Source organism: Microchirus variegatus, assembly GCF_963457635.1.
Source record: "Microchirus variegatus genome assembly, chromosome: 7".
NCBI classification, from domain to species: domain Eukaryota; kingdom Metazoa; phylum Chordata; class Actinopteri; order Pleuronectiformes; family Soleidae; genus Microchirus; species Microchirus variegatus.
Window position 1 is genome coordinate 32939631 of NC_139808.1, and position 27298 is coordinate 32966928.

A 27298-nucleotide genomic window follows, 5' to 3' on the forward strand; every position below is an offset into this window, starting at 1 on the left:
TTATAATTCCAAATTCTGATTACAGTTCCAAATTCTACTTAGTTCAAAATTCTTATTATAGTTCCAAATTCATCTTATAATTCCAAATTCTACTTACAGTTCCAAATTATTATTATAATTCCAAATTCTATTCATAGTTTAAATTCTGGTTTGCCTTTGTTCTGTTTGTGTAGATAGAGCCTAAAAAAGAACACTAAATATAAAAAGAGAAAAGTCCCAGTTTCTTGTGTTCTTCTTTGCTCAGACAGTGACGTCATGTTCTAATGACCTTCTCCAGTCTGTGAGTGCACAGTCACGCTCTGCAGGAGCCTGATTATTATTACCTGCTGATGGAGAATCAGAGATAACTGTCTGCTTCCATGCAGCTTAATATCTGCTCTTACATGTTCAGATTAGATACTGACGACTGCAGCACGTCGTGTTCTCAGCTGAATTAAAACAACTTCATGTTGTTGTTTACCTTGTCATGTGATCTGCTGCTCTCTCTCTCTGTGAAGTCAGTGACAGGACAAAGACTCACCTCTGACCTCAGGTGTGGACACTTCCTGTCTGCACACCTTCATATTCCTGAGAGAACGATCTGTGCAGCTGAGAGACGACGTCTGTATGTGTTTGTGATATTATCTCCACTTCACTGAGGCTGGTTTAGTTTTTACATTCCTGTGTGATTTAGAGAAAGGAAATGGTTACATTTGAGCAAAACATATATATATTTATTTATATATATATACACACACATATATGTATATATATATATATAAATACACACATATATAAATATATATATATACACACATATATATATACATATACACACATACACATATATATACATATGCGTGTTTATTTTCCCATATAACCCATATATATATACCTACATATAACCCATATATATATATATATACATACATACATATATATATGTATATATGTACATATATATATATATATACACATATATATACACATATATATATATACACATATATGTATATATATACACACATATATATCCATACACGCATATATATACACATATATGTATATATACATATATATATACACACGTATATATACATATATATATATACACGTATATATACATATATATATACACGTATATATACACATATATATACACGTATATATACACGTATATATACACGTATATATACACGTATATATACACGTATATATATACACATATATATATATATATATATATAAAATTTACATTTACAGTTCCAAAATCTACTCATAATTACGTGAAAATAAACGCAGCATTACTGCATCCAGAAAACTTAAAAATTTGGAGCTGCACGGTGAAGGGAACAGCAGCAGATACAAAGTGGTGTTTTTTAACTTGTCATTTTAAACACTGCTTTTTCAGGCCTGATTTTTTTTTGTTATTATTCTTTTAAAATGACCTTTGTGATCTTGGAGTTGGAGACTTTTATTTTGAAATCGTCACAGGAAAGGTAAATGTAAAATGTATGTATTTTAACAGCATATTGAAGAAAGATTGGTTTAATGATTATTATGAATTTAATTAATTTATCTAATCCAACTTTTTTGCATCAGTTCTAAGAGGATTAGTCACAAAAAAAGGGTAAAAAGTTGGTTTCTGGCATATTTTATTAAAATATTAAAGTAAAAATAGATGAAGTAAGACAAAAACCAATGACCTGTTTAATGAAAGCAGGACTTTTAAAAGGATCCTCACCCTGGGAACCGGCCTCATTAAAACACATCTCCACTCTGGTCTCCGACCACGTGGTTTGGAACGCGGCCCAGTGTTTTCAAACGCTCCGAGGTGTGGGGTCGCACTCAGAGGACCACGACAATGGGAGGTTGATCACAGAGTCCACAGAGTCCTCAGCTCACTGGGAACCTTTATGGTCCTGGGAAAACAAGGCCGTGTTGTTAAAGGTTCCAGGAAACACAAACTGGAAGTCAATAAAAAGATCTGGACGTGAAAAGACTGAGGAGACGGAAATTTATCCGATGAACAAGGAAGTGCCTTTTTTTTTTTTTTAAATATCCTTGGCGACTATTTCCAGGGAAACGCTGCTTAAAGGGCTAGTTTGGGTTTGGGTTCTGACGCTGGAAAACAGCTTCACCAAAGACTCAACTAACGTGAGTCGACGTGTTTGTAAACCACTCACTCTCCCACACCAAAGCCCACAGAGAAAATCAGTGATTTTAGCTCACAGGGACACAGGAGCTGCTGGTCTACTGCTGCCTCGTGTGGTCACTTTGTGTCACTGATTTTAATCGGAATGAAGATTTTCTAAAGCCGAATTGACAAAATCAGTCATTGTAAGTTAGTGATGGAGGCAGCAGTGGATCAACAACTCCTGTGAACTCCTGTGTCTCTGTGATGTTAAAATCACTGGTTTTCTCTATGGACTTTGGTGTGGGAGAGTGAGCGGTTTACAAAACAACCAAAACTTTGTCGTCTATCAGTGAAATAAAAGCCCAAGTGCTTGAATTTTGTGCAAGAAAGATTTTAAGTTGATTTTCAAGGATTTCAAGGACCAAGGACACATTTACCTAAACATCAACTCAACTTCTTCCCTGCACAATAATCAAGCACTTTCAATGACCCATGTCTATTTAAGACCCTGGCAGTTTGTTTTTTTTCAAATTCACAAACTTTCAAGGATTTAAAGGACCAGTGGGAACCGTCATCGGCAAAGGGAGACATCGATTTTGGGCCATTTTCAAGGGCCTTAAATTTTTTTCTACAAATTCACAAACTTTCAAGGACCATATGGGGAGCTACTTTTAAAAGCTTGGGGAAAAAAATTCCAATTTACAAAATTTCCAGGATTCTGATTTCCTTGAAAACCTTGACATTTGTTTGTTTGTTTGTTTGTTTGTATTGAATTTTGTGCACAAAAGAAGTTTATTTTTTTTTTCTCAAATTCACAAACTTTCAAGGATTTCAAGGACCTGTGGGAACTCTGAAGGGGGCACATCCGCTTTTTCTCCCAAATTTACAAACGATGTAGGATTTTGATGACGCATGGGAAGCTTCCTTGAAATCCTTGAAAGTCCAACTGTAGATCAGTGGAAAAGCGTCGTATTTCTCACTTCCTCATACGAACACTTAAAAAATCCCCAAATATTCCTTTAAATGAGGATGTGTCATGTTGTTCTTTTTCAGTCTTAGTCAGAAACAGGAAGAACGAAGAATGAAGATTAAATCTTTTGTGTGTTATTTGATTATAAAACATAAATAAATAAATGTAATTCCCATATTAATGTCATTTGTGTGTGTGTGTGTGTGTGTGTGTGGTGTAATACACACCAGCATCAGCTTTCTCTCCTTGACAAAACTGAACAGTTGTACTTTAGAAAAGCATGAATATTTGATGGAGTAACAGGATCAGAGGTTTGAATTCAGCGCAGGACGGAAACATTTGTCCCCGACACAGAAACTGGGTCACAGACATTTTCATTATCGCCGCTGAGTTCAAAACAAAGAGACCAGATTAAGAACATGGTCTGGTTTGGTCTTTGTTTTCCTCCTCTGCTCAGGATCAGCAGCTTTATTTTCACATTTTTATCCTTTCAGAGTCACTGATCGATAACGAAAGTGCTGCTACATCATTATTTCAACTGAAAACATTACCTCGTCACTCCTCTTGGTGGCGCTCTTCATGGAGCAGGAGGACAGTGTCTGAAAAAGAAGTTTAAAACAGGATAAAGCATTTTGTTTGAAGTTAAACAGAATCATTGTGTGACTGATTATTGCAAAAATTACCTTTTCTTAGAGTATTTGTTTGTTTTATGAAATAAAGATACCGTATGTAACACATGGGTCATTGAAAGTGCTTGAATTTGGCCCTTGGGGAACTACTTTTAAGGGCTTGGAGAATTTTTTTTTTTTTTTTTAAACTTTCTAGGATTTTGACAAGCCATGAGAAGCTTCCTTGAAATCTGTGAAAGTTTGTGAATTAAATAAATAAAAAATTCAAGCCCCTACTTGAAAGTTTTTGCAAATATCCCTAAAAGGACATGGGTCATTGAAAGTGCTTGAATTTTGCCTAATTCATTCTGACACACTGGACCTTTAAAATCACGTTTACGTTCGTGGATTATCACTAAATATTTCGGTTAGGGCGTCATGTGCAACGTCACCTCTAGATGTCACTAAATGCTACACAGTGGTCCTTCACATGTATGGAGTGAGAAAATGTGGATGCAGAACGCTTAACAAATGAATAAATAAGATTATATCACCAGCACAATCGGCTATATTCTGTATTATAATTGTAAAAAGTATTATTATTATTATTATTATTAAAGCAGAGAAAGAATGAAACAGCGACAGAGACAAACGTGACTAAGGTTTATATCCAGAGCAGCAGCAGCTTTGACTGTGCGAGTCTCTTTTCAGCCTCTAATCTCATCATCTCGACTTTTCTCCTCCGCCTCTCGTTCATTTTTAGTCGCAAAAGGATTAAAGGGTTAAAGGGAAACTGTTCACAGTCACAGAGTCACACGTCTTCTGTTTTTTTAACTCACTTCATGAAATCAATGTCAGCTTAAGTCTATAATATCTTCATAATCTGTTTACATCTTAATCTCACCAAACCCCATAGAGAAAATCAGTGATTTAACATCACGGGGGGGACAGAGGAGCTGCTGGTCTACTGCTGCCTCGTGTGGTCGCTTTGTGTCACTGAGGTTAATCCGAACAAAGCCGAATTTTACAAAATAAGACATTTGAACTTGGCGATGGAGGCAGCAGTGGATCAACAACTTCTGTGTGCTGTGATCACCGATCACTTAAAGTCACCGGTTTTCTCTATGGGGTTTGGTGCAGGGAGAAGAAGTGGTTAAAATCTTCCGTTTCCTGTTGGAAAAGTGTGTCAAACAGTAAAATAAAGCAGAAAACATTAAGATATTATATAGACTTGTAGAAATAAATGTAAATAAAGAGTTAGTAAAGAGTGATTATAACGTTTCACTGGAGTCGACATTATTATTATGATTTAATCCTCCATTAAAGTCACAGCAGAAAAACACCAGAGTCATGTGATCGAGCAGAAGCAGAGCTCTTTGTCGAGCGTCTAATCTGAGGAGCGAGCGCCGGGAATAGATCTCAGATCTGAGCTGCTGCGAAATCCTAACTCTTAATCAGCTTTTCCTTCATGAGAGAGAGCGAGAGCATCCTCGCGTCCTGAGGTCAGAGGTCAGAGGTCGCGTTCTCATACGCGAGATTATCACAGTTACGTCCTGAAAGAACTTTTACTGTCAATCAATATTCATGGATTATTGAACTCAATTTTCAAGACGAAATCAGTACGAAATAATGGGCAAATTCTGTGAGCGAGCAGATTTTACGAGCGTCACTGAATGCAGAACTATCACTGTGAGGCTAATCTTTTTGTACGACGTCACAAACATCGTTACTGTACGTCCTTGCCAAAAAACATTGGATTATTTTAATTTACATAAATGAGATAAATTTAGGCTAATAAAGCCTCTGAAATGTTACGTACAGGACCTTTTTCAGTGATAATGGTTGAAAACGCAAGCTAACTCGCTGCTACATGGTCAACAATAACGAAACTATGGTGGCCTGTGCATGTCAGGAAGGATCTTTGTTTGTGTTGTAAACGTCTGCTTTAAAGGGAGATAATAGAAATTTTTTTTTGTTTTACGTACAGGATCTTTATTTCATAAAACAAATTTTTCAGTAATAATGGTTGAAATCGCAGGCTAACTCGCGGCTACATGGTCAACGATAAGTGAACTACGGTGGCCTGTGCACGTCAGAAAGCATGTCGTTCTTCTTTGTTTGTGTCGTAAACGTCTGCTTTTAAAGCGAGATAATAGCTTTTTTTAGGCCAATAAAGCCACTGAAACATTACGTACAGGATCTTTATTTCAGAAAACAATAATTACGATAAGAAAACACTATTTTTTTTCAGTGATAATGGTTGAAATCGCAGGCTAACTCGCGGCTACATGGTCAATTTGGTCGATTTCAAACTTCTTTTTCAGCCACTTTTCTCCTGCTCTTATGAAACCGATTCCAGTGATTCAACTTCTACCCAAACACCAACATTTATACCTCGTCTCTCCATCTCTGTGTATGAAGATTCCAGATTAAATCACTCACACACACACACACTCCAGACACCCAAACACCTCATTCCTCCAATCCTACGTCTTCCCCGTTTCCACAGTTTAACTGAAACTGTATTATTGATGTGCCGTAAATCCCAGATCTCACTAAAAACAACTGTACACACTCTTACTCACACACACAGGACAAACTAAAACAACCCTCAGTGCTTTTTATAACCCACACTAAGGAGATTAGACTCTTTAACCAGTGACTGTTCCCTCTAACTCTAAAAGATGACACTGTGAGGTGTTTCAGTGGGATGTGAGTGGAAAATATCCCACCATCATCATCGCCGTCGTCGTCTTCACAGTTCTCCGAGGGTCATGGTGGAGGAGGAGGAGCAGGAGGAGCAGGATGAGCAGGATGAGGAGAACGTGGACAGACGACCAGGTTAAGCTGCTGCGTCTGCTGCTGTAAAACAACACAAAGACTGCAGAGAATCGTCATCATGAAATTATTTCATTATCAAATATTCACAATTAAGAAGGTGAAAAATTACAAATCAGGTCCTCTTTCATCAGCTGTTTCACAATAAAACCAAGAAAACAACATTTTTCTTTTATTGCGCTTTTATTGTTTTCACTTGTGGGGGTGGGGGTGTTACAAAATAAAAGTCTTTTTCATAAAAGTAAAAAAAAAATTGATTTTCACTCTTGCTTGATGCAAGCAACAAACCTGACACGAGGATCAAATGACCTCGTGGACCTGCAGGAAGCTGGATTATCACAGATTATAAACTGTGTGAGAGGTTCTGAGCTTCAGGTTCTGGGTTTGGTAGCGAAGGTGAGGTAACCCGTGTGACCCGGGATCTCTCGGGGGGGCGTGGTCGTCTTCAGGGCCACGGAGGAGGAGGAGGCGTGGCTCGGGGGCCCATCCCCTCTGGAGTCGGCGCGGTCGGGGGCGGGGCCAAAGTCGGGCAGCGGCATGGAGACGTCACGGACGTCGTGGACTCTGAGCAGAACCTCGACGCTGCTCAGCTCCTCAAAACCGTGCTCCACCAGAGACAGACACGTCTTCTGGACCTGCTCGATACAAGGGGAGAAGGAGCACAGCCGACCTCCTGCTGAGAGGGGGAGGAGAGGAGGAGGAGAGGAGGAGGGGAGGAGGGAGAGAGAGAAGAGGAGAGGAGGGAGAGAGGAGGGGAGGAGGGAGAGAGAGGAGAGGAGGAGAGGAGGGGAGGAGGAGGGAGAGGGGGGAGAGAAGGAGAGGGAGAAGGGGAGGAGAGGAGGAGAGGAGGAGAGGAGGGAGAGGAGGAGGGGAGGGAGGAGGGGAGGAGAGGAGGAGGAGAGGGAGAGGAAGAAAGAAGGAGAGAGGAGAGAAGAGAAAGAAAGGAGAGAGAAGAGAGAAAGAAGGAAGGAGATAGAGGAGAGAAGAGAGAAAGAAAGAAGGAGAGAGGAGAGAAAGGAGGAAGGAGAGAAGAGAGAAAGAAAGAAAGAAAGAAAGAAAGAAAGAAAGAAAGAAAGAAAGAAAGAAAGAAAGAAAGAGAGAGGAGAGAAGAGAGGAAGAAGGAAGGAGAGAGAGGAGGAGAGAAGAGAGAAAGAAAGAAAGAGAGAGAGGAGAGAAGAGAGGAAGAAGTTAAGGAGAGAAGAGAGAAATAAAGGAGAGAGAAGAAAAAATAAATGTATTTATTTATATTTAATTTTACCAAAGGTCTAGGATCTTTCAGTTTTTATCTTCTTTGTAAATCATTCATCAACAAACATCAACTTTGTCTTTGCAAACAAACACTGGCTGTTGTAAAACAGTCTCTGTCGGAGTTTGTCGTTATTTCTTAAAATAATCTCATCATGGAGGACGCTCTCGACTACAGGAGCTTCTGTGACAGTTGAAGAAGAAGAAGAAGAAGCACTTCCTGTTCGTTTATGACAGACAGACGGCGAGTTTACGGTTGATCACGGGTTAAAGAGCGAGTCGCTATGAACCGTTCTCCTCGTGTCTGATGATAAACACAGCGGGATGTTTGGGATTGCTATCGTTCCTTTGGACCAACAGAGTTTTCTACCTCTCTCTCGCTCTTTCCCGACGTCCATAAACACAACGTGACCGTCTCCCGGCAACCATCACACACACACACACACACACACACACACACACACACACACACACACACACACACACACACACACACACACACACACACACACACACACACACACACACACACACACACACACACACACACACACACACACACACACACACACACACACACACACACACACACACACACACACACACACACACACACACACACACACACACACACACACACACACACACACACACACACACACACACACACACACACACACACACACACACGGAGGGGTCGGGTTGATGATTGACCCACGGCGTCTAAAAAGCTGTTATTAATAACCTCCACGAGTGCTATCTGAATGACCTGCAGACTGTGGAGCTCTGGCTTTGTGGGACATGTTTGCTCTGCACTTACGTAATAATAATAATAATAATAAGACTCCAAGTCCTTCAAGGGGAGAAAGAGGGAAAGAGAAAGAGTATTAGCTGTGGCAGGATTCAGAAAACAGCTGAATACAGTGTTGGGCTTCAGGCCAGGGCTTTAGCAGAATTATGAAAAAGGGTAAATATTTCACCGAGTGCAGACCACGGCTCGACTCTACGTTTTCAGAGTCATCACGGTAACGGTAACTGAATCATTAGAATTGGTTCATTCAAACACCGTCTGACACAAGGGAGCAAGGGCTACCCAGAATGCATTGCGTGTTTTGAGAAAACACAGATGGCGTCGAAAGCAGCGAAACGAGAACGCTACAAATGAACTTTGTTAATAGAGATATAAAAATGATGAAAACCATTGTATTATCTTAGTCTAGGCCCATATAATGGATTACAGACGACATTGTTGCGTAACATTTATTTTTATTTTACAAGCGATGGTTTGCTATGGTTTACTTTTCAATAAGCCGTGGTGTGTGGTAACTGTCAGCTGAATATTTGTATGAGTATCATCTTATAACTAACTGACAACCTAATAACTTGACTGACAAACAGATCGTAATAAATAATCCTGACGTAAACGCGTTCTTCTTCTTCTTTTTTGGAGTTGACAGACTGGACGCAGCTTTCGCATTATTCTGCCCCCTACAGTCTGAAGATGTATCTGCATTTAAGGGGTGTCCCATTTCTAAGTGACAAAATAACCCTCAACACTTGGTTTTGAGGGCCAGTTAAGATTAAGGGTTAAGATAGGAATTGGAATTGGCCCTTGGACGTTTGCATTTAGGGAAGACAGAATTTGAATTTGAACCTTTAAAAACCATTGGAGTTGTACATAATATGCAGCCTAGAAGTGCTTTTGACTCATTAAAGTCGAGGACACTCCGAGTGGAAAAACGTCTTAAAAACCAAAATGATTCAGTTTGAATGGGCTCTTTCTTAATATGAAGCAAATAAACGATAAAATATTCACGTTTAAGAAGCGGAAAAATCACAGAAACTTAACACAAATAGCAGAGATAACCATAATACAATAGTAGAAATAGGCCTGAACTACTTTGAATAATAATACTAATATTAATAATCATAGGAAATGGTAATTTTGGCGTAATTATTCTCATCTTCATTTGAATAACATGATGTTCTCTTAAGTCTGTAGAACACAAGGTGTATAAGTCAGGACAGGAATTGCATTAAAATAAATATTTTGCAGACTGCAAATCATGTTTAGGTTTTGAACTCATGTTTTGGCGTCATGTGGCGCCACCTACCGCCGTCTACCAATCATTGCAGTCACTAGAGTCTCAGCTGCCGAGCAACCACGGGTTGCCATTTACGTCAGAAAAACCAACCTAAAAGACCTCGGTATTTTGAATTCGAGTGTAGTAACTGTTTTTGGCCACATTCTTACATATGGCACCTTTAAGAAATAGTGAAAATTGCAGTAGGCCGTATTGCGATTTTGATAAAGTTAAGTAGAAATGTAAAATAAGCCAAACAAAATGAGAACATGAATGGTTTTCCATGAATCTGAGCCTCTGACGGACACGGCCGTGTGACAAAATGATGCAACTATTAACTATTAAAGCTGTAAAATGATTGTTTACGGCTGTTAAAATACGTCGGTGCTGCGCTTGGCTGCGGCTCTCTAAAGAAAACAGGTCGACCAAGCAGTGGGAAAGTAAATCAAGTAAAGCAGCCACCATCTCTGGGTCTGCAGCAGCAGCAGCAGCATAACCCTGTATGGTCATGGGACTGATTCTACAATGGCTGCTCTCTATTTATCTGTATCTTTATATACATGTGTGTGTGTGTGTGTGTGTGTGTGTGTGTGTGTGTGTGTGCGTGTGCGTGTGTGTGTGTGTCGGCTCATGAAAGGAATACATGGCAGCGTCTCCATAAATGGGAGTGAGAGAGTGAGAGTTCCTGCTGCTGAATTCCTCTTCATATTGGGACGTGGTTTTTACAACAACAAAAAAAACAATGCTGCATTTATAATGTGCCCAAGGCAGATTATGTTTATTTACAGTGTGTAAGTCACTGGGAGAAGTGATTAGAGTAAGAGGTTTTCAGGGTTTATAAAAGGATTTATTTGTCGATTATTTTCTCGATTCATGGTCCAGAAAATACCAAATATTGTAAGATTTATGACAAGAACTTTTGATGTGGAACAATATACAGTTCACATTTCAGCTCTAAAGGAAATGATCACTTATAATTGAACTTCCTGAGTCATAGGCTTACAAAATGGCCGCCACTCAAATCAATGGTTGTAGCAGGACGACACGTTAGCGCCTCCTGCTAACCTGAAGCTGCTGCCAGCTAACGATAACCACGGTAACTGCTGATTTATATTGTCGACAAGAATGTAAAGCATGTTATGAGCGCGTCTTAATATTATTATTGTTATCAATTATAATTGGAGTTTTTAAGCGAAATGCCACCTCAGGTCAGATTTCCAACTTCCTGAGTGATGGGCTTCCAAAATGGCCGCCACTCAAATCAATAACAACAACAAAATATTCTGCTCCTTTTACCAATTCTTGTACTTGTGCCTTATTTGGTCCACAAGTCAGTCGTACACACAGAGGACTTCAGGCTTTCCAACTCCGAGGTAAAGTCAATTCCAGTTCTGACTTTTACCAACGTCAAAATGAAGGATTTCAAACACGAAGTTAATCTGGGTGTTATTGAAACGACGTCACAAATCGAAGGATTTAACCACGCCCACCAATGTGACGTGACAGAGGAGAATTAAAAAAAAAACAACAAAACAGTGTTGTGGTTGTAGCACGACGACATGTTAGCTCCTCCCCCTAACATGAAGCTGCTGCCAGCTAACGATAACCATGGTAACTGCTGATTTATATTGTCGAACAAGAATGTTAAGCATGTTATGAGCGTGTCTTATTAATATTATTATTATTATTATTATTATCAATTATAATTGGAGTTTGTAACTTTTAAGCAAAATGTCACTTCAGGTCAGATTTCCAACTTCCTGAGTAATGGGCTTCCAAAATGGCCTCCAGTCAAATCAATAACAAAAAAATATTCTGCTCCTTGTACCGATTCTTGTACTTGTGCCTTATTTGGTCCACATTAAGTCAGTGGTACCCACAGAGGACTACGCAACGACACGTTAGCTCCTCGCGCTAACCTGAAGCTGCTGCCAGCTAACAGTAACCACCTCGTATGTCTTTGTTCTTGTCCACAAACCAAAATGATTCACTTTTTTAATGATTTCTTTGTTATGTGGAGCAAAGAAACAAAGAAGATATTCACATTTAAGAAGCTAAATTATCAGAAATCTTGTTTTAATCATGAAAAAAAGCTTCAAACCGATTCATCGATGATGAAAATTGTTGACGATTCATTGAGTAATTGTCATCCACCGCTCATGACATAACCGTTTCGTCACCTTTAACGCCTTTGAAAAGGTGTTGCTATGTGCTCTCGCTGAGACGACCAGATAATGCGACTCTGGACACTCAAACACACACACAAACACACACACAGACAGACACACACACACACACACACACACACAGAGTGTCCTGCCCGGACACGCCGGTCGTCACAGAGACCACAGCGAGCGTTTCTGACTTTCATACTGGCTGTTGTGTGAAACCAACACGCTCATAAGGATGAATGTTAATGAGCGCGGCGGCGTTGATGAGTATCGATGGTGTTGCTGGCAGAGCAGAATGAGCCTCCACGGCCAGAGGGGGGAGGAGGAGGAGGATTAGGAGGAGGAGGAGGATTTACAGGGTGGCGTATTAAAAAAAGGTGCACAGTCATGATAGGAATGATGCTGCACCACTGCTGTGTCACAGAAAAGGGCTTGGCGACTGTTTCTCTGTGACCTTACCACACAGTACATGCAGCACTTTTAGTCGATGAATCCATTATTAATCGATGACTAATTAATCGTCAGCTATTTTCATCATTGATTAATCGTTTTCAAGATTAAAACAAGATTTCTGATTGTTTTAGCTTCTTAAATGTGAACACACAACAAAGAAATCATTCAAACTGAATCATTTTGGTTTGTGGGCGTTCAAGAACATCGTCATTTCCAGGTTTGACAAACACTGATCGATGTTTTTTTTAAACATTTTCTGATATTTTATGGACCAAACCATTCGCCAGCTCCACACTGGTATATACAGTAGAACCATACGTCTGATTTTATAATAACAAATAACACAATATACCTTCCACTCGTCTGTCTCTAGAAATGTTTGGATAAAAACAAATATAAAGTTTAATGACGTGGCAGTATTTATCTTTCTAAGTTTCTGAGAACAAAAATGCATATTTGGCCCGACTTCTAGCATCACTACGAACAAGCAGCAGGTGCATATTGTGTACCAGTATAAGAGGATATGACATTCCCTACCAGCAGGTGGCGGTAGTCTGTATCTGTCATTGTGAAAAACACATACGGAAAGAACTTTTCGGCAGGTGCCGGTCTGTATAGATTGACTAGTTTATTTAACGCTCTTTAACGCATGCCACGTTTCCATGCCGACGTGACGTCATGTTCTTCGTGACTCCCGTTCGTTAAAATGAGTCTCTAAAGTAACGCTAAACTTCAAAAAACAGAGGCACACATACGCAGTACACAGGTACGCTGGTTATTTGTTAGCGCTGCTTTTTTCCTTTAATAAATGGACTGCTCCAGTTCCACTGTAGGCATGCTAACTATGCTAAAGGAGCTAACGCAACTAAAGGAGCTAACGCAGCTAACGGAGCTAACGGAGCTAACTGGTAAGCGGTGCCTGGATTCCGGTGCAGCGGCACATAAACATGACGACACGTGCGTCTGTTTCCAGTCAGTCGTCATGGAATGCATTAGCGCCGTTAACGTTAGCGCTGTTAGCTCCGTTAATGCCGTTAACTTGCCCACCACTAGTTTATTTATCAGCTAATTTTGCCTAAATTTTTGTGTTTGCATGCTGCAATGTGTCTTCTGATTGGCTGGAGAAAATCCAGCATCACAATGTCAATCACGATGTCCTCACGTGTGCGTGTGTGTGTCTCACCTTGTCTCTTCAGAGCGGTCTTGGCGTGTTTCACCGCCTCCCAGGGGCTGGGGATGTCCAGGAAGACGGCGTCGGCGACTCCCGTCACGCCGAAGCCGTCCTTGCACACGTCCTGGTTCCTGACGGTGACCAGGTGGTCCACGCGGTGCTCTCTGAACTCCTCGGCCACCTTCTCCGCCCGCTGCTGGTGGAACTCCACCGTGTGCAGGTGACCCGTGGGCGCGATGGTGCGCAGGATGGCGTGGGAGAGCGAGCCGCTTCCTGTACCTGCGGCCGAGAGACGACACGGGGAAGAGGGGGTTTTTAGCGGTTGATGCAATAACATAACAATGTACACTATTGTTCAAAAGATTGGGGTTACCTATACAATTTTTGTTGTATTTTCCATTAAAGTCAGACTTTCATTCATCAAAAGAGTTGCAAAATGAATAGAAAATATCGTCAAGACATTGACAAGATTAGAGATAATGATTTTTATTCCAAATAAAACAGTTTTCAGCTGTGCTAACATCATTGCACAAGGGTTTTCAAGGGTTTTCTAACCATCCAATAGCCTTCTAACGCCATTAGCAAACACAATGTACCATTAGGACACTGGAAGTGGGCCTCTATACACCTATGTACATATTCCATTTGCAGCTAGAATAGTCGTTTACCACATTATCAACGTATAGACTGTATTTATGACTCATTTAATGTTGGATTCATTGAAAAAAAAGTTTTTTTCCTTCAAAAATATGGACATTTCTAAGTGACCCCAAACTTTTGAACAGTGGTGTAATAAAAATAGGAATAAAAAATAAGAATATGGGAAACAAAAAATACACAAACGGCAAATAAAATATCGATTCAATCATTCAAAATTATTATATTGTATTTGTTTGAAAATACAGTTTTCAAACAGAAATTCTGACGATGGGGGGCGGGGCCTTAGGAAGCTGCCTGCTGATTGGCCACTGAGTTGGACCGTGAGTAAGACGCGGGCTTGGAGGCCCCGCCCACGGCCAGAATCACAACCAAGCAAAGAACAGTCGGACGCAAAAGAGTTGGAGCAAGCTAAATGTGTATTTTCAAACACCTAAACATAATACTTAATTTGCAACTTGTGTATATATTAGTGTGCTGTCAGACGTTAGCGCACGTTAACGCATGCAAAAAGGCGTGCGTGACGTCATGTTTACGTGCCCCGATACTGGAGCCCAGGTACGTTATTTGGTTATTTGTTAGCGCTGCTCTTTTCCTTTCCGCTGTAGGCTAACGCTAACGGCGCTAAAAGGAGCTAATGCAGCTAACGGAGTAAACTGGTAAACAATGCCTCGACTCCGGACGCAAACATGACGTCATGCGCGTCTTTTTCCGGTCAGTCATCATGGAAACGCGTTAACGTGCTAACCTATTGCACAGGACAAGCATATATTATACAAATATATTGCTTCTGAAAAAGTGTTGACAGTATTGACGCAAATCTAATTCAAGCGAGCGAACACTGAACGGGCACCGTGCTATAATTTCAGAACAACGGTCCGTGTCTAGTCTCAGGATGTTTGGGTGTTTCCTCTGTCGTGTGACCGTCACAACAAAAGACACACAGCTGTTACCACAACACACACACACACACACACAGCTGTCTCTGTGTGATAAGTGGATGCTACATTTCTGAGTGGGCCCTCTCTGCCTGGAAGCAGCCGTGTCAGTCGTCCCGCTGCACACACAATGCCTGCTAATGTACAATCTGTGACGGAGTTATGAGGAGGAGGGGAATAAGCTCCGGTCATGTGACCTGCAGCAGCTCAGACGGGAGGAGGGAGGGAGTGGAGCATCTATCGCAGCTATAAAGTGGCCAGTGGCTCCCATCCTCCACCCCTTCTCCTGCTGATATTACGTCACCGCTTGCCTTTGTCCGCACGACGACAAAGAGGCCAATGTTTACCCCGGAGCTGCTCTAAGACTCCATAAGACCTCAGGATCTGAGACCACACCGGTGATTTTGATGGTTTCAGTGAGGGGGGTAGGGGGAAAAAACATGTTTTTAAATAAACAGATCGAAGCAGCAGAGACAACAACGAACGCTTGTTGCAGGTCGATCGATCGCCAATCTCTCAAACTGCAAAATGTGCCGCGCTGTGTGGCTCCAGTAAACATTAATGTGAGTGACGGATGGAGACATTGATCTGCAGAAAAAGACGATCGATCAGCAAAGCACCAGAAATATCTGCCTCCACGTGAGCATTTCAGCTCAGAGTCAGAGCCTAACATGCCTTAAATAAGGCTGTTGAATTATTAAAACACGACGTCTTTGATTATAGTGTTGAAGAACCTATGAAGGCTTCAGTTCCTGAGGCCCCGTTTACGCTTTTACGTCACATACATGCGCCAGTACAGGGAAAATAAACAAACGTGGGATTTATTTCCATGCGTCGGACCTTCAGCTCTAATAAACTTACAGGAGTCTTTCCACGAAATTCCACTTCTTCGTCTCATTAGCGGGGGTAGCCATGTTTTGGTTTTCGCGGCGCAGATAAGAGAATAAGGAAGATTCTACGCATGCGCTCAGACAATGGCGGTGTTGTGTCATAGTGTATCACAACGCCACCTAGCTCCATTATTTTCCATTAAAAGGGTTGCAAATGAATAGATGATATAGTCAAGACATTGACAAGATTAGAAATAATGATTTTTATTCAAAATGAAACTGTTTTCAGCTGTGCTAACATCATCGCACAAGGGTTTTCTAATCATCCAATAGTCTTCTAACGCCATTAGCAAACACTGGAAATCCAATTCCATGCACTTTTGCGTCACCGTATGCACGCAGGTTTCCTTCCCGAAAAACGTTTGTCTAAACGCGGAATAAAAAGAGAAGACGCGAAGCCACTTTTACATCTTCTGTTCAGACCGTCGTCATGTAAACGTAGCCTGAATGGAAGTCTACGGTAAAAAGAGCTTCGACCCCAACTTCTGCGGCTGCAGCTAACGATTATTGATTGATAATTTCCTTGTTTATTCAAATTCAAGAAGTTGTAAAAGGCAAAGAACTTTGTTTTTAAATGATAAAAATAATCAAAATAGAATCACATAGATGCAGAACAGATCTTTGAAAATAGCATCATTTAATATAAATGGAGTACTCAACCCAGTTAAGAGGGGGAAAATCCTATCAAAATTGAAGAAAGATAAAATCCAAGTAGCTTTCTTACAGGAGACACACCTCAATGACTCTGAACATGCTAAATTGAATAAATCAGGTTTCAAACATGTTTTCTTTAGTTCCCATGGATCGGGGAAGCGGAGAGGAGTGGCGACTTTGATATCCAGTGCTGTAAATTACGAACACATATCAGAACATAAGGATAACGAAGGCAGATTGGTCATGGTTACAGGTAAAATAGAAGGGATTGTGATAACTTTCCTTAACGTGTATGTGCCTCCGGGAAGCGGCTGGTCCTTCTACAAACATATAGTTGATCTAATGACAACAAAAAGTCAAGGGATGTTAATATGTGGCGGAGATTTCAACATACGTTTAAATCCGAAAGTTGACTCATCGAACGGGAGATCTGACGCAAAAGCCAATACTAGAAGATTAAACACTTGGATGCGTGAAGTGGGGATTGTGGATGTGTGGAGAGAGATGAACCCGACGAGTCGAGACTATTCACATTACTCGCACGCCCACAATGTCTACTCACGCATCGATTACTTTTTTATGCTTAAAGGAGATCTTTCTCGAGTTGATAATTGTGAAATAAGACCCATTACTATTTCGGACCATGGTCCCATTTACATGTCAGTTCATCTGATTAACAGAAAGAATAAGTCCACTCTCTGGAGACTGAATTCAAACATTCTCAATAACCCAATTATCAAAGATAAATTGAAAGGTGAAATTCAGTTGTATTTGGAAAATAACGATAATGAAGAAGTAACTCCACCTATTCTCTGGGATGCATTAAAAGCGGTGATTAGAGGTAAAATAATAGCCATCTCCTCATATGAAAAGAAAATGAAGGAACAAAAACTCAAACAATTAGAAGAGGACTTGAAGGGACTACAGAAAGAACACGCAAAATCTCCCAAAATTGACAATAGAAGTAAGATTAAAAAACTAAAAAAGGAAATAGATGAAATAAATACTCAGGAAATTCAAAAAAAGCTCCTTTTTACAAAGCAACAATACTATGAGGTCGGCGGAAAATCCCTAAAACTTCTATCATATAGGTTAAGAAAACAGCAAGCAGATAGAACTATTCATAAAATAAAAAATTCCACAACAAATGAAATAGAAACTAATCTGGAGAAAATCAAGCAGTGCTTTAGAGAATACTACAAAACATTATATTCCCAACCACAGACAAGCAACGATGATCAGATTGATACTTTCCTAGCTCAGATAAATCTCCCAAAAATCAATGATGATCAAAATGAAAAATTAATATCTAAATTAACAAAGGAAGAAATTCAATCGGCAATCGGGAGAATGAAAGGGGGGAAGTCTCCAGGGACAGATGGCTTTACCACAGAATGGTACAAAACAATGCAAGATCAACTAATTCCAACATTATTAAAAACGTTCAATTGGGTTTTGGAAAACAAAATCATCCCCCCTTCTTGGAAAGAAGCAATGATCTCAGTCATACCTAAGGAGGGTAAAGATAAATTAGAATGTGGGAGCTACCGTCCTGTGAGTCTTCTTAATAATGATTATAAACTATTCACATCCATATTAGCCAAAAGAATTGAACTGATATTACCTGTATTAATACATAAGGACCAGACTGGCTTTGTCAGACAAAGACAGACCCAAGATAACATCAGAAGAACACTACACGTTATGAGACAAGTCACACAACAAAAACTGGAGACATTGATATTGAGCTTAGATGCAGAGAAAGCATTCGATTCAGTGAGGTGGTCATTCTTATATAAAGTACTTTCAAAATTTGGCTTCCATACAACTATAATTGACACATTTGCAGCATTATACAACAAACCAACAGCTAGAATTAAAATCAATGGAGATCTAACCACTTCATTCACTCTGGAAAGAGGAACAAGACAAGGGTGTTGTGCGTCGCCACTCCTCTTTGCTCTGTTTATAGAACCCATGAGTCAACTGATTAGGCAGAGATCAGATTTTAAGGGAGTAACATTGGATTCAGGGGAACAAAAACTGGCCTTATTTGCTGACGATTTACTGATTAGTATAACACAACCTACACAGACACTCCCGAAACTGATGAAATTGTTAGAGGAATTCGGTTTCATTTCTGGTTATAAAATTAATATTAACAAAACTCAAGTATTAACGTTTAATTATGATCCTCCATCTTCAATTAAGACCATTTATAATTGGAAATGGGATGCTGAGTCCATCAAATATTTGGGGGTTTCACTACCAAGAGACTTCTCGAGATTGTATGATATTAATTATGGCCCATTAAACTCAAAAATTAAGTCTGATATACATAGATGGAATGTTATTCCCTTTCTAAGTTTAAGCTCCCGGATAGAATCAGTTAGGATGAATATTCTTCCACGGATGCTGTACCTTTTTCAGTGTTTGCCAATCAAAATACCATCCAAACAGTTCTTAGAATGGGACAGATTGATAGCGAGGTATTTATGGCAAGGGAAAAAGGCTAGAATTAAATTTAAGACGCTACAATTAAGAAAAGGAAAAGGTGGAATGGGCCTTCCCTGCTTGCAGGACTACTACCTTGCAGCCCAGCTGAGGCCTTTAGTCTGTCTGTGTTCACCATCATACACTGCAGCATGGAAGGAAATAGAAGGCACAACGATAAAGGGAATTCCAATAACAGCCCTATTGTGTGATAACAAACTACAAGTAAAACAGGAAATCCCAGAAGACTCTATAACAGGCAGCTTTTTGAAGTCCTGGCAGGAAATAGTTAAAATTTGCAGATTAGGAGAAGCATCTAAAATGATGAGATGGTGTGCCTATGATGCAGACTTTGCACCAAATAGAACTGATACCAGATTTAAGATATGGATCTCAAAAGGTTTAACTACATATTATTCGTTTATCCACAAAGGGACATTTCAGAGTTTTGAAACCCTACAGAAGAATCATGGTCTGGAAAGAGAGGATTTCTTCAGATACCTGCAAGTGAGAGATTATTTTAATAAGAATCTTAAAGAGGAGTTAGGAAAAGGTGAATCAGGGTTCATAGAGGTATTTTTATCATTATCTAAATCCAGATCAGGTAACAAAATTATCTCCAAATTATATAATGCCATACAATTATCTAAACAAGAGAATACAGAATACATAAAGAAGAAATGGGAAAAAGAAGCAAAGGTGTTGATCACACAGGAGAGCTGGGAGAAAATATGCCAGCTACAATGGTTCTCAACTGGCTCAAACACATGGCGGGAGTTCTGTTGGAAAAACATTGCAAGATTTTTCATTACACCTATTCAGAAAAGACATCAGGGTACCGGGGACGCTTGTTGGAGACTCTGTGGGTTGAATGGAGCCAACCATTTTCATATTTTTTGGGAATGTGAAGAAATAAGACCTTACTGGGAAAAGATCCACGAACATATACAAAACGTATTTAATGTAAAGATTCCGTTTAAATGTGAAACTTTGTATCTGGGAGATCTATTACTTGACACATGGAACAACAACGACAAAAAACTGCTTGCTATACTGTTGGCAGCCAGTAAGAAATCCATCACAAGGAAATGGTTAAAAGTAGAACCACCCACCATTGATGAATGGATTGAAATTGTCTATGAGATTTATGTTATGGAGAAGATATCTTTTTCCCTCAGAGTCGAAAAAGGGAAATTTTACAAGATGTGGTCCAAATGGACTGAGTATGTGAAACCAATTAGATCAGATTTCATTTGACTGTACTGGTGCTATGTGTGAAACTACCCTCCTTATTTTCTTCATGCGATGTTTTGTTTATTTGAGATGGTGCGCCCCCCCAGTTTTGTTATATTTTGTTTCATTATTGAAGTAGTGATCTATGGAATAACTCCAGAAGGGCAGTATGGATAAAGTCATCAGAACTTACTGTCTCCATCCTTTAACAAGATCTGAAATGACGAAGTGTTTGATTATTGTATGTGATGGAAATCTGCTTTTCTAAATAAAAAGATAATTACAAAAAAAAAAATAATCAAAATAGTTAATCTTAATGAGTAAGTAAACATTTTACGCAGGAGCTAACGGTCTCAGTCTCAATAGAAAACAATGCAAATCTGGACAAAAAAACAACTGGTGTTGACGTAGAGGGACCAACAATGTCAGTATTGACCCTTAACTAAGAAGTGAAACTTGAGTAGAGGAGCAAATATATTTAACCTGTCTTATAAAAGTTCATCTGCAAAAGAAGAAGAAGAAGAAACCACAGACAGAGTTCTCAGACACACAGTTCAGTTCAGGTTAGGGAAGCGTTTGTGCTGCTTATTCGTCATCATTAGACATCGTCCAAAAATACGACGAGACACGTGATGAGCGAGAACGAGGGAGACGTGACTTCCGCCTGAGCAGAGTCGAGGTACGGTTTTTAACACCATCGTCAAGAAAAGAGACGCTGTTAAAGTCTCCTGAACAGAAACAGAGAAAATGATTGTTTGCCAACCGTTGATATCTGAAGAAGAACATTAAAATAATCAGCACTGATGCTCAGAGCTGCAGCGCTCAGTGTCACGACGAGGTGAAGTCGCTGCAGACGTTTTCAGGAAGTGGGAGGAACGACTGGTCTACCACTTCCTTAAAACCTGACTTATCTGTTTGTTTTTGTACAGTTTTATGTGCTGTATCACTTTGCGGGGACTCCACGTTGAGCGTTTTTGGATGCATATTTATTTACATGAACATGAACTCAGACGCTCACGAAAACACAAAAGCAACACAGGAGCAAGGTGCATCCTTTACGACAATGGAGACAAACTGTTTTTTCCTTAAAAGGTCAAAGTCCAGTAGGAGGGAGGAGGGGGAGGAGCGGCATATTACACACTAGAGATTTGAAGGTCCAGGGTGTAAACTTAATACTAATAAAATGTTTTTCATTACAGCAGAATGATCTTATTTTATCTCCATATCAGGTGGCGGCTCAAATCTAAGGTGGCGGCCATTTTAGACAACAATAAAGGGCTTTCCTTCTTTATAGATTCTTAATTATAGTGTATTATTCTAAGTGTAGTTTCCATAAATACAGTTACATGTGTCGTGGTGCTGAAGAGCAGATAATCAACTCCACTGATAACGAATGCAAATGGTCAAACCGAGCGTCGACTCACACCTCTAATCTGCTTTCGGAGCAGCAGCGTTAAGTCGGCGCGCAGCAGAGGAAGCTGCGACACAAGAGGCTTGAAGACTCGACGGGCGTGGGGGGAGGGGTGAGGATGAGGATGAGGGGTGAGGATGAGCGAGAATCCGACTGCTGACCTGAGCTGCAGGAGTCGCACAACCTCGCTTTCTGTTCTGCGTCTGAACCAAATAAGGTACGGCACGACGGGAAGTGAAACCGATGCGAGGTCAAAGCACACGGACGCCAGACCGAAAGAGTGAAAGTGAGATTCTTTTATCGTTGACCCACTTCTGGTCCCTGGGGACTTGAGTAAATAATTAAAAAGGTCAATAAATAATTAAAACCCCCTTACACGCTCTCCCCTGTTTTTCCTCATCTACGTATGAACGCATGGAGCGTCCGTCCTTTTGTTAACTGCATTACGATCCATCCAACTTTGACAAGAAAGAAATTCAAGAGATATCGGTATAGATGTGGCATATAAACTACTTAAATCTGTCATTATTATTATAATAGACATTATTTAACAAACAAACAAGCTTCTGCTTTGTAAAAATAAAAATAAATGCCTTTACGTGAATGCTAAATGTACAATTTATTCGCAATAACGTTGTGTAAATATGTTAGTCCGACTACAAACGCGCTGGGCTTAGTCGGACTAACATACCTGGATAATGTCATTCATAGTCTGATTTCTCCTGCATGTATATGCTTAATCCAGGGGTCTGCAACCTTTAGAATAAACAAGAGCCATTTTTGTCCCCTCTCCACCCAAATAAAGTTAATCTAGAGCCGCAAAACCTATTTGAAGGTATTTTTTAACACATATATACTATATTTAAATCACTACAGTTTGTCGCAAGTTGATACACAACCTCTAAAGTGCATAAAAACGACTTTGAAATTCAATTTTATGTAGTTTATGTCTGAGAAACTCTGCATGGATCTAGAAGTACATGGATCTAAACATGGACAGGACTTCTCCATGTACACATTTTACTTTAATGGCTTTTGGGGGTAGGTTTCTTCAATTGGATGTGATGGACAAAATATCAAAAACACTTTTATTTATGACAAAAAAGTGTGAAAAACATGAAAGTTTTTACTACAAAGCGAGAAGGAGCCACATGAGGCTCCAGAGCCGCAGGTTACAGAGCCCTGGCTTAGTCGGACTAATGACAGATGTGATATTGATCATTTCGTTGGAAAAATACAACACAAAACACTTCCTGTCCACTCCAGATTTAAGAGAGCAAAGAGGAAGAGTGACATCAGCACTGGGGTTAACTCATAAGGTGTGCGACGTTATGTAATTTGTCGTTAACTGTGACCATAAATAACGTCTAATAACCGCCACGTTTCGGAGTAGCTTCATGCGTACTCTAACTAAAGCCACATTTCAGCACCTGCGCTAATAATCCCTGTGTCAGTAAACAAAAACGGAGTGACGTTTTCTGTAAGAGGAAAAAATAATAATCAGAAAATGGCGGCGTGGGGCGACGAGCGAGGAAGAAAATATACGGCGCCTGTCGGACTGAGGGTAAATCTTATCCGCCGAGCTGAGCATAATAAACAAGATGACCATGTAAAGGTCTTCTCTCCACAGGAGAACACATGACCGTGATGAACACCGACACGTCATCGTTCTCCAGCTACATCATAAACAAACGCATTTTAATCTGCTATTTAAACCGTGAATCCACTGGACTCCTGCACCTGTGTGTCCACCATGACGATGACGATGATGATGAAATATACATAAAGAAAAGCAGCAGCAGAGTAACGTGATACCAATGCAGATAGAGCGGCTCTCTGCATGCTGCAGCTGCTGCTGAGAGTGCTGACTCAGCAGATTTAACATCCAAACTCATCCATCAGCCCAGAGACCTCTCCCCAACACACACACACACACTTTCCATGGGGTACAATCAATAAGGTGACATTCTCGAGGCTGCCCACGGTAAAATATGTTGAAACACTGCACCACACACACACTCCCATCCCCCCTCACTTCACTTAGACTGAGAGAAACTATGAAAACACTTAAGAGTGAATACAATCAAACAAATGGAGCTGAACGACAGAGCTGGACGTGAACCAGCAGAGATTGAACGAAAACACCAACAACAGAGAGAAAACGGAGGGAGTGATAAAAAGTCACGATGCACCGAGAGAGAGAGAGAGAGAGATTTAAAGCATAATATGTTAAATATGAGCCTTTCGTTCGCATTTTGCGTTGCATTTCGTCCACCAGAAACCACGGGGGCAGTATAGAGTCAATCGTCCATCTACTCTAAGGGCCTGATTTACTAAGATTCCAAATAGAGAACGCTAAATTGCTTGCACGAGCAGACAGACTGCGCCTGTTAATGGATTACGTTTTGCGGGTGAACTACTAATATTGCGGCCGCAATTGACTACAGGCGCAGAAGTGGTTAAGACCGCCCTATTTAAATGAGGATTTTGCGCTAGTGTTGTCCACATGGAGAAAGAGCAGACTCAACGGAAGCGCAGAATGATTTGAAGCCACTGAACAGAAAGCACAGCTGACGTTCTGCGATGAGCAGATAACTGGGATCGAGGCATATATGACGTCCTTGTTCCCCAGGTCCATAGGACCTTTTTATATTATTATTATTTTAATCCTGCGTCTGTATTTTGGACAGCTCCATCATTACCTGACGTATCAAGCAAAGACAACTTTGGACTATGGATGTTACACGTTTTTGCACGCGCAAAGCTTTAGTAAATCAGGCCCTAAGAGTATGTATTGGCATTTAAAACCTGCTCCCAGAGCTCCCTGGTTAATCGGGACGAGGCATGTTTGAGCCTCCAGGTATTATACGGTGAAGCAAGTCGTCGAAACTCGCAGTGGACATGTGGAAATAATAAAATTGCCCATCCTCCTCATCATTCTCTTTCATCGGGAACACCAAAAATAAGGAATATTCTTCATTAATGGGGGCGACTCACATGAAGTGATCTTACATCCCAGTGCTGCCAAATCCGCTTGAGTTGCGGTCTATTTCGGATTGAGCACGATAAAAACTAGAAAAGCACTCGCAGAGCGCAGATCTCCGCCAAAGCAGCTTAGCCCCGCCTCGATAGCAACATAAACGGGCAGTGACAGAAACAAAACGGACAAAAATTGGTATAAAAGGGCCTTTAAGGGATGAAATGGACAGCATAGAAGTGCATCAGATTGAATTTGTAATGACAAAGTTGTCCAGCAGAGGGCCCTGTGAGTAGATTATTGTTTTGCGGCGAATGCGTCCTTACCTGACTCGCACACGACGGACCCCGGCTTCAGCTCCAGCATCATGGTGATGGTGGCGATGTCTGTGGTGTAGAGGATCTGCGTGCGGTGCGGCAGCGAGACCGTCCACAGCTCCGGCGTGGGGTGAAGCACGTGGACCCAGCCGCCTTTGCTGCAGGTGACCTTTGACCCGTAGCGCTGACCGATCAGGTCGGCGGAGTGGCGGATGGCTCCGTAGCGCGTCTGGGTCTGGGCGCCTTTCTGCACCTTGATGGGCATCGTGGAGTCGATGCCGAGGTAGACGATGGCGACGTCGCCGTCCTGGATGACGTCGGAATACTCCACAAAACTCATGGTGGACACGTCGCACTGCAACAGACGGAGGAAGGCTGGATTCAAGCAGAGGAAACAAACATCTTTTTATGAGCCCCTCACTTTCCCCCACCAAAGTCCAAAGAGAAAAATCTGTTATTATACATCCCAGTACACTGGAGTTATTGATCTCTTTCAAATGTGCCATTTTGTGTCTTTGGTAGTGAGAGGTTTACAAACATCAGTTAGCAAAATTATAAACGCCGTCTAATGGTGAGAAACAGTGGCGAAAAAATTATGTGCACTTAAGCTAGCGTCCTGATGTCTCTGAACCTCATAACCACACTAGTGCCGGGCACGTTGGCTGCGGTTAGCGGTGTTAGCGGCGCTAACGTTACTACAAATTAACGCATGACGCAATTCCAAGACGCGCGTGACGTCATGTTTACGTGGGAGTCCAGGCACCGTTTACCAGTTAGCTTGTTTAGCGCCGTTAGCACTCCTACAGTGGAACTGGAGCCGTCTGTTTATTAAATTAAAAGGGCAGCGCTACAAATAACTAGCTTACCTGTGTGCTACGTATGTGTGCCTCTGTTTTTAAAGTTTAGCGTTACTTTAAAGACTCATTTTAACAATCGGGAGTCACTTAAACATGACGAAAAGCATCGCGTTAATGTGACGTTAAACGTCGTTAACATACCCAGCACTAAACCACACAAAAAAACAAAACTATCTCTTTTAATTAACATTACACTTAAGGAATACATTTTTTTCATATGTAGGTTTGTTTTTGTTTTGTAAAATTTTTAAAAATGACGATGATGATTTGGGTACTTTAATTCAAATACAAAGGAAACCCCGTTTGAATCAGCGACTCCTGCTCTTACGGTCTTAAACATGTGTTACACGTCGTCACGGTAACGACTCTTGCATATATTCTGAAGTGGCTCAGGGTTGGACTGTTATCCAAAAATCTCCGCACCTAAAGCTTTAAGCTCTCTCTACTCGTATAAGTTTATACGTTCCAAGTTCAACTTGCTATTGGCAATAAAGAGAAAAGGAGCGAGTCGTCACAGTCTCTACAAACCAAAGACCATAGTTCAGAGCCTCGGTGTGTTGATAGAAAACTGCTGAAGATCAGACCTGAGTCAATCTGCTGTAAAATATATACACAGTCAAAGGTTAAATGTCTCAAACAGACCAGGAGAAGCTCATTAATGCTTTAATCTCAGCATTTGTCTCTGACAGGACTCCCCAAAAAGAGCAACTGAACAGCTGCAACTCATTCAGACAAGACTGTACACTGCAGCTCACGTCCTAACCAGAACAAAAACATCAGAGCACAAAACTCAATTTTTAAGGTGTTTCGTTTCTTTGGATCTCTTATCCGAACATCGGAGCAGAGAAAACAAGCAAACTCTGGTCTCGCCTGAAAACCTGGTTCTTGGTTCACCTGCGAGTGAACCCTGGTGCGGTTCGCTTACACCGGGAAATGCAAACTGACGATCCAGCAAACCAAAGAAGACGCTGAAGTTAGCCTCCGATTCGACACTTAAGGGGGAAGTTAAGGGTAAATTAACTTATTTTAGACATTTTAGGTAAGACATTAACTTTGCATGATACCAACTGTTGTATTTGTGAAGCTTTTATTTTATTTGTGAAAATGCTAAAGGGAAGATTGCCGTGTTGTTGTTTTATACCTAGACCTCATTAGACCAGGTCTGGATCAAAAACCACTGCACCTGGACTTCTCAAATCTGGACTGGATTAATTG

The 27298-nt window shown here is 40.7% G+C and overlaps 1 protein-coding gene across 1 annotated transcript; it reads right to left on the minus strand.

The window, feature by feature from the left end:
- Nucleotides 1-6903: 6903 nt before the first annotated feature.
- trmt61a (tRNA methyltransferase 61A) lies at nt 6904-25566 on the minus strand (the record flags this gene model as incomplete). Its single annotated transcript, XM_083891873.1, has 3 exons — nt 6904-7205; nt 13669-13935; nt 25236-25566. The coding sequence occupies 3 exons, from the start codon at nt 25564-25566 to the stop codon at nt 6904-6906; spliced, it is 900 nt and encodes a 299-aa protein (XP_083747999.1).
- Between the last annotated feature and the right edge of the window lie 1732 nt (nt 25567-27298).